At 37.1% G+C, this 13,245-nt stretch overlaps 1 protein-coding gene across 1 annotated transcript; it reads left to right on the forward strand.

The window, feature by feature from the left end:
• Positions 1-188: 188 nt before the first annotated feature.
• On the forward strand, positions 189-8,410 carry LOC113335655 (golgin candidate 5-like). Its single transcript, XM_026581679.1, has 20 exons — positions 189-390; positions 545-719; positions 1,226-2,211; positions 2,763-2,834; positions 3,632-3,706; positions 4,101-4,215; positions 4,463-4,524; positions 4,641-4,688; positions 4,790-5,074; positions 5,155-5,214; positions 5,311-5,394; positions 5,485-5,550; positions 5,644-5,742; positions 5,819-6,037; positions 6,202-6,316; positions 6,429-6,649; positions 7,216-7,275; positions 7,354-7,467; positions 7,651-7,725; positions 7,838-8,410. The coding sequence occupies exons 2-20, from the start codon at positions 554-556 to the stop codon at positions 7,871-7,873; spliced, it is 2,958 nt and encodes a 985-aa protein (XP_026437464.1). The 5' UTR covers positions 189-390; positions 545-553; the 3' UTR covers positions 7,874-8,410.
• Positions 8,411-13,245: the final 4,835 nt, after the last annotated feature.

Below are 13,245 nucleotides of genomic sequence, written 5' to 3' on the forward strand. Positions count from 1 at the left end.
CAAATGCTCACCCCTACATGGACCATGTTGAATCTTGAATACCCGTAGGATTAAGCCTAAGATTCATATTCAAGTTCATAATATCTTGGATGAATCAAGCCCATTAAAAACTAACTCGGTGTCGGCGCTATAACCGATCCATAAAACCGATTCATAATTCACAATGGAGAGAATAATAAAAACATTTCCTAAATCGAATTAACAACAGCTATAATAAAATTCCTTGTTGTACCAGGTTCCCGAGTCTTGACGAGGTTTAGATTCAAAGTAACATCCTGATCTTTGTCTAAATCCAAAACTCTTCTGCTAAATTTATATTATCACTAAAGATCTCTTCATCTTCCCCGAAACTGTAATTTTTCATCATTGATGGTTTCAAATTGAAGCCAGGTAAAGTTTTTAGATCTCCTTTGAAATCTGGGTCTTGTTGATTGATTGAATTTGATTGGGATTACTTGATTGGATCGGTTAATTGTGTTTTTTCTAATGGATTTCTTCTGTTTGGTAATTTGATTTGTGATTTTTGTTTTTGGTTTGGATATAGAGAGATTAAATGGCGTGGTTAGGGAAATTCTCTTCAGGAGGTTTCCCGGATCTAGCTGGGGCAGTCAATAAACTAAGCGAAAGTGTTAAGAATATCGAAAAGAATTTCGATAGTGCACTTGGTTTAGAAGAGAAGTCGTCATCTGAATCAGGAGGAAGTGCAGGAGCAGGAGAAGGTACTACTCGATTTCATTATAGAACTACTGCATTCCACTTTTACTAGTAATTAGATCTCATTTGATTAGAGAACTACTCGATTGCGTGTGAATTGTTTGCGTAAACATTACTTAGACGTGCCGGGTGAGATCAAAATTTAGAACTTAGTTGCAATGGATTGTTATAATTAGTACTCATTGAATGTGAATTGTTTGCCTAAATGTTACTTAGACGTGCCACGGTGAGATCGATCTGGAACTTAGTTGCAATGAATCATTATGATTAATACTTGATTGAATGTGAATTGTTTTGGGTAAACGACATGCCCCAATTGAGCAAAATTTAGAACTTTGTTGCAATGGATTCAAAACACTCTCATTATTATCAATTGCATAGGATCACATTTCGTATTTTGCTTCACGTGTTTTCTAGTTTCATTGTATGAGGGATATGTTGAGTTTTTTTTTTTGGAGGGTATGCTTATAAGGTTTTGATTTTGTATTGTTTGAATTATGTGTGGTGTTAGCCTCGGGGTTATGGCCGTCTGGGTATGACAGGAAAGCATTATTTGAGCCCATGATGGCCTTCATGGGGCAAAAAGGTGAAGAAGAAGAAGAAGAAGAAGGGGATGAGGATAAGGATGATGAGTCGGAAAAAGCTGAACCTTCAGGGGTTTCTTCTGAGGAAGAACTGAAAAGAACAAATGATGTAGCGGAGTCTGTCTCGGAACAAAGTGTGTCTGTTGATAAAGATGATTCTAATGAAGCATCTCAAAATAAGGAGGAAAGGGAGCATATACCCGTAGAAGAAAGCACTCCTAGTGAAGATGTTGATCAGCCTGATACAGATAAACCCGAGGCTGATTCAGAACCTAAGATGGTTGAAAAAGTTGACTTGTCTGAGGATTCCCATTCACAGATGGAGCATTTAGAAGTAGGAACCAGTGAAGTACCACAATTAGTTGAATCCTCACCAAAAGTGGGCGATGTGGAACAAGTGGAGAGTTCTGTTGTTGGTGGTGTGCCAGATGAAACACGTTCTGTGACGGATGTAGAAGAACAGAAGGTAAATCCAGAAAGCACTGCTGAGGAAGGTTCTTATGTGCAAGTTGAGGAAGTTGATCATCAACAATCAGAAAATGTGAATGCTGCCCCAGGTTCAGATTCTACTAATGTTATAAGTTCTGAAAGTACCAGCGATTCGGGGCAAGATCCGTTGCCAAATGTACCAGACACAGACAGGGAACATGATATGGTTGCTGTATCGGTACCTCATGAAGTTGTATCAAATACCGACTCTATTGATGTAAAGGGTCGAGAGGTTGATCTGAATACCAGCATTATTGAAGCACACATGCAAGCCAATGTCACGGAGGCTGATAACAAAGATCAACGATTAAGCACAGTTTCCAATGTGTCTGACCTTGTAGATGCTGCGCTTGAAATTGAGACATTGAAGACAGAACTAAAAATGATGGAAGCTGCATTGCTAGGGGCCGCTAGACAGTCACAGGTGCTTCATACTTCTTAAATCTGTCTTATGCTCTATTATTAATACCACTATTTTACCTTTTGCATCGTAGTTCAAATTTTTCTTGAGCGAATTTTCGACGGGGTAGAACCATCTCTATCGAGATGACAGACCTATTCTATGTGCTATCAATAGGATCAATTATAACAAGTAACACGCTCATATTCCAGAAACACCGAAGAGTACATAAAACAGAGTGAAATCTTCAACTATAAATTTATCCAACAAACATTTTCTTTGTAGCCTTTTGCTTGTTGCATATCTAATCCATAGAGAATTCAAGTATAAACTTAGACAATTATATAGCTTTCACTCTTAGTCTGACATATAAACCCTCTAATGTATTTCATCAAATTTCAGATCTCTCTCATGTTGCTAACATCGTGTTATTGAAACAAACTTTCTTCTCGTCGTTTTCATCTTGGCTTGCTTTATATTCAGTGATATATACTGCTACTTTAAGTTATTTGACCTTCTTTTTTCTGTAACTTCTACAATTGTCTGAAATTTATAATTTTTCAATATTTTACCAGGCAAAAGCTGATGAAATTGCAAGATTGATGAACGATAATGAGCATCTAAAGGCTCTTACAGAGGATCTGAAGGTAGGTACTGTTTCAATACTGCATATTCTTGGAAAGAATTATGGGCCAATGCATTTGAAATACTCGAGTACAAGAACCTATCAATTATTTGAATGACTATATATGGTGCCCCTTTTATTTGGCACTTGTCATCGTAGTCTCATCTAATCTTGGCTTACTTCTGTGGATTTTGGTTGAAATTGCCATGAATGTTCAACGTAAACACACACACCACATCATTTTTCCTTTTTCTTCTTTTCTTGGCTGCTGGTGTGCTTGCAAAGTTGCTCTTCGTTGTTGGTTTGAGAATAGGCATGCCCTGCTAATTGAGTATTAACCATATCTAATGTAGCAATTAGAAGTATAGAGTTTCTGCTTGTAACATGGTTCAACACAAACTGAACTCTAATCTTGCAAACTTGATATGCTAGAACACACATTTATTTTTAGTATTGTTGGCTTCATGTTCATGTTGATAATTGATGATTAGTACAAATGCGGTCGAATCGGAATAAGTTGATAATTGATAACTAGTACAAGTAGGCCCATATGAACAGTACGTAGGCTGTCATGGAAAAAAGACCCTTCGCATTTTGAATGAATTTAAGGTATCTAATCAATGCATTGTCTGGCTTATGGATGAGAAAGAGTCAAATCTAACCTGACAAATTTATTGAAACTATCCTGACCTATAGTATTTCATTGATGAATGAGGCCATATCTGACGTGATTTGATACTAAGCTGCATGTTGGATGTTGACAGTCTTTCAAACAATGATTGTAGTTTCCTGTCTGCTAATATTGAGGTTTATGTACAGAGAAGATCAAGTGAAGCAGAAACTGAGGCACTTAGAGAGGAATACCATCAACGAGTGGCAACTCTTGAAAGGAAGGTAATGTAGTTCTTCAAATGATTCATCTTTTATCAAAATCTAAAAGCTTGTCCTTTATCTACACCTTGTGTGTTGGCCTTTTCTCCCGGCAGTTCGTAATTAGTCATTCCACGTCCACCCTTCTATCAATTAGGTCCTCTTTTTATGAAGTGTACTTCTAAAATGTATCTGAACTCTCTATACCACCTTTGAGCTGATATCATATAATATGTCTCAATTTATTATAGTTAACAACTGCCAAAATTTCGTGGTTTTTAAAATCTTAAGCATATGTTGCTTACCATAAATTTGTCTTATCAAATAGTTTGGTTCACTTTTTTTCTCGTATGGGTCTATTTTTTCCAGTCCTCTATAGCCAAATCAAATGTATGATTCTTGACACTTTATATGTCAGGTCTATGCTCTTACCAGGGAAAGAGATACATTAAGGAGAGAACAAAATAAAAAAAGTGATGCCGCTGCTCTTTTGAAAGAAAAAGATGAGATCATCACTCAAGTTATGGCTGAAGGTGGGTTCTGAAGTTATACATGGCAATATCTGTCTTTATATGTTATTTATATTTTGGTTCTCAAGCCAACTATCATTCGGTTATTAAAGTAAAGTTGGGTGTATCTCAGTTTGACTGATCTAAAGTTGCCCCGTAAGGTATATCTGCCAGTCAGTATCCTCGAGCTTAGGTAGACCCATTTTTACGGAAATTAGCATAGACCATTTTTTTTTAGAGTTGAGTGTTGAATTCAGTTCTTTCTTGTCAGGTGAGGAGCTTTCCAAAAAGCAAGCTGCTCAGGAATCAACCATCAGGAAATTAAGGGCACAGGTGAGCTACCAGTCCTTTTGATTCTGCTCATTTTAAAAAACAGGAAGATAAATTTATTACTATCATCACATTTTAATTCCAAATTCTCTTTCCCGTATTGTTTCTGTGGAAGCTAGATCCGAGAGTTTGAAGAAGAGAAGAAAGGGCTAGTTACGAAGCTTCAGGTATAGATGGATATCCTTTTGTCATCTGCTTCTTCTTCTGCATAGTGTTTTCTTTATTGTGACTGCTACAGGTCTTATACCTTTCATGTTGTATTTTTCAGGGAGAAGAGCACAAAGTGGAGAGTATTAAAAAAGACAAGGCAGTGACGGAAAAGTATCTGCAAGAAATCATAGAGAAACATCAATCTGAACTTGCAGCTCAAAAAGAATTTTACACTAATGCTTTAAATGCTGCCAAGGAGGCTGAAGCATTAGCAGAGGCTAGAGCGAACAGAGAAGCTAGGTCTGAACTTGAGAGTCGTCTGAGAGAATCAGAGGAGCGTCAAAGTACATTGATTCAAACACTTGAAGAATTGAGGCAAACTCTAAGCAGAACGGAACAACAGGTAATACATGTTGGACACATCTGTTATCCCAAAATTATCCTAAGCACTATAATCTGATTAATTTATAATTGACGTACTAGGCAGCATTTAAAGAAGACATGTTCCGTAAAGACATTGACGATCTTCAAAAGCGATATCAAGTGAGTTTAACCTCCTGACTTTCTACTGGCTTCCTATGTTGCTGTTTATAGTCATTTTTATAGATGCTGTGTTTTATTTTTACATTTTGTTTGTAGGCAAGTGAGCGTCGATGCGAGGAGCTGGTTACGCAAGTTCCTGAGTCTACGAGGCCACTTTTGAGGCAGATAGAAGCTATGCAGGTTCTTTTTCATAAGGCTTTGTACACCCACTTAAATTATGGTGAGAGAAGGATGGGCTTTGAGCTTTGTCTATATAATGAATGCTTGCAGGAGACAACTGCGAGAAGGGCAGAAGCTTGGGCTGGTGTGGAGCGATCCCTTAACTCTCGACTCCAGGTCATATTATATTTTGGATTATTGCTGGAGGCCTTTTATGCAAGTATCTTTCTATGTCTCTATTCCGGCTTACATTTACTATTTGATATACAGGAGGCAGAGGCCAAAGCAGCAGCAGCCGAGGAAAATGAGAGAGCCATGAATGAACGCCTTTCTCAAACCATATCTCGAATGGCTGTTCTTGAAGCGCAGGTTTCTTAATCAATTTAGTTGAATTATTTGGTAAATGGTGTCTTAATTATTTGCTTACATGTGCTTGGTGTTTCAGATCTCATGTCTTAGAGCCGAGCAAACACAGTTAAGTCGATCTCTTGAAAAGGAGAGACAAAGAGCATCTGAAAATCGCCAGGAATATCTGGCAGCACAAGAGTCAGTTGCCACCTATGAAGTTCGTGTCAATCAACTTGAAGAAAAAATCAAGGAGCACAAGAAGAAACACAGACAAGAACTGATGGATCTAATGTCAGACAAGGAACTATTGCAGCAGGTAGTTTTGAGTATTGTAACGTAGGGTGTGTATTGGCAAGCATGCCATATACATTGTTCTTAAACTTATGCTACAAGATACTGTCTCCAGAATCTTGTTGTTGATGTTGTTTGTGTTCGATACTGTCACGAGATTGCTGATATTGGGACCTATTTTTTTTATAGGAATTAGAACGGGAGAAGACAGCTAGATCAGATTTGGAAAGGAAGTCTCGTCTTCAATCTTCTGTACCTGATCAATCTCCTACAAACAAAAACATTAATACCTATCTTGAAAATGGTAAATTGTTGGTGGATTTTCTTTGGTTACATTACTAAGGTCTTAAACTTTTTTTCCCCTTCGTAATTACCGTTTTTGTTCTGATCTACTGGACTTTCCCCATTTTATGTAGGAGGCAACTCCATGCGAAAGCTTTCAAGTGCTGGAAGCCTTGGCAGCATGGAGGAAAGTTTTTTCCTTCAAGCATCTCTTGATTCATCTGACAGCTTCTCTGAGAAGAGGCTTAGTGAGGCAACCATGACTCCATACTACTTGAGAAGCATGACCCCAAGTGCTTTTGAATCTACCCTCCGCCAGAAAGATGGCGAGCTTGCTTCATACATGTCCCGTTTGGTATGGATAAGCGGTTTTTGTTATTTCCTTTCTCGTTTCCCACGATCTTCACAAAATAATCACGAATCTTATACGGTTGGGTCAACTATAAAGCTTAAAAATCTTCTTTTAAGGAACAAAGAAACTATTATTATGGAAATATAAGTTTGTGGAACAGCTTGTGTAATACTTGATAAGAACTAGACAGTGGTCTTAGTATGTGGTATGACAATTTAGTTCCTTGGGATGCAGGTTATGTTAGAAGAATTTAGTTTCTGTTCTTGCTAGATCCTGGACCGGGGGACCGGGCTAGGTTCTTGTTAGCATACAGGGAGACTGTTGATTAGCTCATAATAAGATTCGTCTCATACTTGCTCTTATTTGCTGCCTTTTCTTAAGTGTTTGTCAATATTTTTCTGTGGTGTACTACAGATGCTGAGAATTGTTCATTTTGGTTTTACTTAATAAGTTATGTAACTTGCGCATATAATTTTATAATTAGGCAACTTCTTTTCGATGCAAGATAAACGTTATGAGATAGGACCTTTTTGTTGCGCCATTAACTTCTATGCCATGTACTCTTTCAGGCATCCTTGGAATCTATTCGCGACTCTCTTGCTGAGGAGTTGGTCAAAATGACAGCAGAGGTCAGTACATGCACATTTTGGCTCTGTACTTGCTCCCCCTTGTGATGTTATGTAACATTATGCTCTGATGATGTCCAGGTTGAAAAATTGAAATCAGAGGCGGCTATTCTGCCTGGATTAAGAACAGAGCTTGAAGCCCTACGACGAAGGCACTCTGCAGCACTTGAGCTAATGGGTGAGCGCGATGAAGAGGTATGCATTTCTTAATTTGTTCCTAAAAAATATTTACTCCATCAAATCATTTACCTGCTGAGGCGTGAACATCAAAATAATCAGCCATCAAATTATCTTTATGAGAGGACCCGTATAATAGTGTATTCACACCGTAAGAAGTGGTGGTATTGGGGTCCTAATGCTCTTGGTTTGTTTATGTAGCTGGAAGAACTTCGTGCTGATATCATGGATGTGAAAGAGATGTATCGAGAACAAGTAAACTTGCTCGTAAATAAGGTACTACACTCGCATTCTCTTAAAAAGAAGAATGCATTCCCTTCCTTTTTCTTAAATTTTTTGCGATTTTCGTTTTCTTTCACCAGCCCTTTGCATCCTCCTATGTTAACAGATTCAAATATTGAGTTCTTCTGTTGGTGCCGCTTGAGCCTTCCAAGGGTGTGATTGTCATAAACTGTTTCGAAACTCGCATCCAAACAATCCAAGGCTGTGTATACAGAAGTACAGCTCGATCCCATCTGTATAGAGTAATTTGACGGCGACATCCATTTATAACACAACAAGCTTCAAGAATATTATCGCTGGTAAAGGAGGTTTGGTTCCTAAAAATTCAGAATTTCGAAAGGTTTAGCATTCAGATGATTGCAAAACAATGTCAAATCCACCTCCCATTGTATCCTAGTAGACAGAGCTGCCCTTTTTGATTGTGCACTGTACCAACTGATATAGATGAAGTTTGATTAAATCTGTTTTTTTTTCTTTCTAAAATAGGCCTTGAAGCTTTCTGTGTTTCTTCCTTGAATATGAATACTGGTAGTTATGTAACAGTTATATCTTCTCTTTTTTGTTCAGTTTTCCGATGTCAGTTGCAGCTCTTCTACTCTAGCTACCAACTGAGATGTTCATTATGCCAATTGTATAAAAACAATTTTAAGTGTGTATCTTGAAAACAGTTTCAGTTTTACTTGTGAAGGAAAAATCTTGAAATAATCGACCATTAGCCACGGCGAGCTAGGCCCTTGGCGGGTTTGGTCTCATTGTCTTGCGGGTGTACTTTTGCTTTGATGACACAATAAAAATGCAGATAAAAATGAATTATATGAATTGCAGAGAATTCAGGAAGGAGTAATCACTTTAACAAAGGAGGAGCTTGGGTCTGATGAGAATTGGTGGTATCTTATGTATCCATTTTTCGGTCTCAGGAATAAGACTGCCATGTAGAATTTCAAATGTTAGAGTTGTAATGTTGTACGCAAAACAGTATCTATTCTCGACAATGATGATAACATTTGGATCAACCGGATTCATATAGATGGCCTCTATTTTTGATGATCTATAACCCTCGAGTTCGATATTCTTGTGCACAATTTGCCAGTTGAATAATCCTCCATTAGCGTGGTCATGTTGATCAACTTGCCAGACACTGAGAAAAGCCTTATAGTCAATTGTCTGTTCGATTTTGCCACAGTAGAAGATGCACTATTCTGACTCCCCAAAGAAAGTGTGGTAAAACTTAGGATCATATAACCAACGTTCATCATCTTTGTCCCGGGTGATCTTAGGAAGAGCCATTGACCTGCATCGATCCCTGTCATTTTCGTTGTTTTCTAGAGTGTTATAACATAACAAGATGCATTCACTAGTTTCAGATACTTCGGCCGTCCAATACAAGACACCATGACGGATTTAACATTTCCTCAAAACAGTTAAACCATCCTTTAGACCTATGTAGTTCTTTATAACTAGGAAACGTTTTCCATTTGCCGGTATCAGAGGAAGAGATTTGGAAGGTGAGGTTATTGCCCATAAAATCAGCATAGACATAAACTGGGCCGTAGCAAAGTTTTTAGGGCCCTAGGCGAGCTTACTGAAATAGGGGCCTATATAAGCGAGATACAAATTTTTTTTTTTCAATTTGATATAAAAGATATCATAAATTATCAAACGAAACAAATTACAAAAAAAAATAAAAGGTGGCTAAAGCTAAAGAAAATACCTTATTTCATGACAAAAACGACGTGAAATCATCAATTATATCTAATACATATTATCTGACATCTCAATCTCAATATATAACATTGCTAACACATTCAATTTTTCTTGTGACATCATCGATCCAAGGTAACTCTTATTTAGCTTGAACTTAAAAGAAACTTCTTTTGGTTGAGGAAACTGTGACATGAGTTGCCAGTAACATTTTGCACATTTGTCTTTCTTATCAAAGCACCGCGGGCTCTTGCATTTTTGTCTTTCTAGGAGCAATGATTAGAATTGGTACTTGATAACTTTCGGATTCAAAAGATACAAAACGTGTACAAAAACATGTCAAACTCGTATGTCCGTGTCTGTGCACTACAATTAAAGTGAACAATATCAATCACCAGGAAACAATAACCACGACACAAACTTGGTCTCAAGAGTAAAGACCTAGAAAATCTTAACCAGTTAGTGAACCATAAACGCTAACAGAAAAAACATTGAACCAAAGCGGCATTCGGGCGGAACATAAAATCTGATGTTCCACAAATGCGATGCATGTAATGCACATTCTTTATTTGCAACACCGAATGAATTGTTAAATCACAATTTTACAAACAAGATAAAGAATTAGATTATCACATGATGAAACTTACTTGACTCCAGTAGTTTAATCTTTTTTATATTTTTCAATTAGAGATCAAAGAAAATCCTGGCACTTATAACAGAGATGGAAAATAGAAAAATAGTAAAGCAGTTACACCGATGAGCCAAAGCTTAATTTTATTAATACTCCGTGGATTTTGTAGTAACCGATTCATGTAACAGGACACCAATATTTTCTTTCTCAAACATACATACAAGATATATGATTTGGGGCTCTAAGATTTGGGGGCCCTAGGCCGTCGCCTAGGTGGCCTATAGACAGCGACGGCCCTGGACATATAGAATATTGACTAAGCGACACAGATTCACATACCAATTTGGTGCAGTGATGATAACCTTCTTTCGAACCATTATGTGGTCTTAGTGGGAGGGAGACCCATTGTTTTGTCAAGGGATTGCATATGCATAAGTAAGTGTTATGATTCTGATCTATTGAATGAAGCTTCTGATAATCCACACGATATGGTGAGTAAAATACTAAACCATTGCTACATGAATCTAAGATGCATAGTTTATCTAACTTTTGCTCGTTGAATGGTTTTGTATTTAGAAGAAATTCAAAGGATAAACCACCATAATGACGGTTAATGAATTTGTGGGCGTCTTGATTTGGATAGAGTTGGACTTGTAGGTCCGTCCGAGGGATCATACATGACAATCCATGGGATTTTTTACTGATGAGAATTTTGGATATTTTGTTAATGAAAGATGGTTCAGATAAAAGAGAATTCCAGAACTTTGATACACACCTGAATTTATGCGCCAGTTTTAATGATGGAAGACGAAAAAAGATCTCGTACAATACCTCCGTTGGCAAAGATGGGATATCCACACCAAGCTGCATGCGCTCATCTAGAAGAATCAAGCTATCAATGGTTTCACGCATGCTCTTAACACGAAGAATCTGCAGTAGATAAGAACATCATGTTTTTATTTATGTGAAAACTACAGTGAGACCCATTCTCCCAGATTTTTTCACTGAGAAACCCACGGACAGAAATCTGAAGACGCGCACCCATTTTTTAAGGGAAAAATTATTTTCGGACCCAAAATTATTGAAATTAGGTTTTATCGTGAGTTTCTAATGTTCATCGTACTCTTCTTCTTTTTTTCTTTTTCTTCTTCTTCTCTCTTTCCCTCTCGCTGGTTCGCTTTGTTCATCGAGTAGAGACTGAAATTTGTTTCGTCTTGGTTTTTAAAATTAGGGTTTTAGAAATCTGTTTATTTTTTGATCGTCTTAGATAAAACTTTGAAACAAAGTGTAGACCTGGAGATAAATTTCGGGTTGCTCTTCCTAAAATTTCAGGGTTGATTTTTATTTATGATTGTCACTACGGGAAAAATCATCATTGACGACACAAGATAAGAGTTGCAGTACCCCTACGACAACTCCATTTCATGCATTGTGGAACGGGGGTATTGTAGAAAGTCCAAGTTTTTCTACAATGGATGACAAGTGTTGTAAATAGTGATGTGATTCATGGTTCAACAATAGTTTGCCAATGTTGTGATTCTCTTTCAATTTTTTTGATAACCCAACACAACTCTTGCTTGTATTGTAGAACAATTGTGGACAACATAAGTTGCATATCGTAGAAACATATGCAACAACAATTACCAGTATTATGAATAATATTTGCACAGCACCTGTATGAATTGTAGAACTATCTTGGACAACAAAGAACTTATGTTGTAAAGTAACTGTTTCACTATATCTAGTTTATGTAGTTGAAAACCTTTTCACGATGTCTATTAGTATTGTGAATACTCTTCTCACTACACTTCCTTGAGTTGTATAACTATTCTGAACAACACCTGCTGATGTTGCAAGATTTCATTTTACAATGATTATGGTATGAAGTAGAAATTGTTAACACAACACTTACTAGTATTGTGAATATTACAGTCAGTACACTTGTTAGCATTGTAGAACATTTGTTTTTACAATTATTGTCATGGGTAGCAGAAATTGTTAACACAACACTTATTAGTATTGTGAATATTACAGTTAGTACACTTGTTAGCATTGTAGAAGTACCTTGATACAACTATACTATGTGTAGTAGGACTATCTTTTACAATACTTGTGAATAAGATCAAACCCATATTTCAGAATATATATTTCACTTTTGTCACTACTATTTGTGAAATGTAAAGAAAACAACTAGATTAAACTGAAATGTAAATAAACAATTGGATTAAACTGAAAGATTCATTCAAATTAAACCAAACCCAGAGTTAAAGCATTCACATACCAATGTGATATACACAAAACATACAAAAAAGTGGCAGTGATATGTTTGTTACCAAAAGTTAAGTCTCCAAAAAGATCACAGAAGATTAAGAAGTCTATTGGTAGATTATTCTATCTTTGGGCCATGTGATAAAATTTGAAACAGCATCATGAACAGTTATGACTTCTGAAGTAGCTTGGTAGACAAGAGCATCATCAACATAAGAAACCTTCACACATACAGTGTAGGCTCCAAGACCGATTGGTTTTCCATGTATCTGCTTACTTGGATCTGTTTCAGCAATTTCAGCCTCTGCAACCACCTCGTCCTCCTTGTACCAGCTTAACAACTTGCAAACTTGGAATCTCTTTGGCACTTGAACCTCATCTTGTTTCCTGACATGACTTGGAGTGGTATCAGTTGAGACTCTTTCATTACAGATAACATTTCTGCTAGTGCTAGCCTCATGATTGTTGCTGGGACTTAACATGTGAGAGGGTAAGACTCCATTGCAGACACATTTTGATTTCGTTCCCTATATTAAGACCAAACAGCAGTATGAGGGGCATTATCGATTGAGTTTATCAAGAAAAGGAGACCTAATAAAATACAAGTTAAATTCTCACCTCTAGCTGCACCACTCGATCACTCAATGCTTTATAGGATTCTTGACACTCTTTAATCATCATCTTATAGTGGGACTGCGCAACAACCTTTTTACGTGTCGCTCCAAAACCAATTCCTTTAAGTCTCCCTTTAGTTTTCTTGTCCTCACCAAAGGCCTTTGCAAGAATATCATCTGTCACGGATGATCCACAATCAGCATGATACTTTTCTCGAGCTTTTTCAAGTTTTTCCTGTGTAAGCGTGTAAAACATCAGATATTTTTGACTTTTTCAAGCACACACAATAAAACAAAGTA

Source organism: Papaver somniferum, unplaced genomic scaffold (genome assembly GCF_003573695.1).
Source record: "Papaver somniferum cultivar HN1 unplaced genomic scaffold, ASM357369v1 unplaced-scaffold_15, whole genome shotgun sequence".
NCBI classification, from domain to species: domain Eukaryota; kingdom Viridiplantae; phylum Streptophyta; class Magnoliopsida; order Ranunculales; family Papaveraceae; genus Papaver; species Papaver somniferum.

Coding starts and splice junctions, on each gene's coding strand:
- LOC113335655 (XM_026581679.1), top strand. CDS start 554: ATGGCGTGGTTAGGGAAATTCTCTTCAGGAGGTTTCCCGGATCTAGCT. Junction 6,038..6,201: donor ACAAGGAACTATTGCAGCAG/GTAGTTTTGAGT, acceptor TTTTTTTTATAG/GAATTAGAACGGGAGAAGAC. Junction 6,650..7,215: donor CTTCATACATGTCCCGTTTG/GTATGGATAAGC, acceptor GTACTCTTTCAG/GCATCCTTGGAATCTATTCG.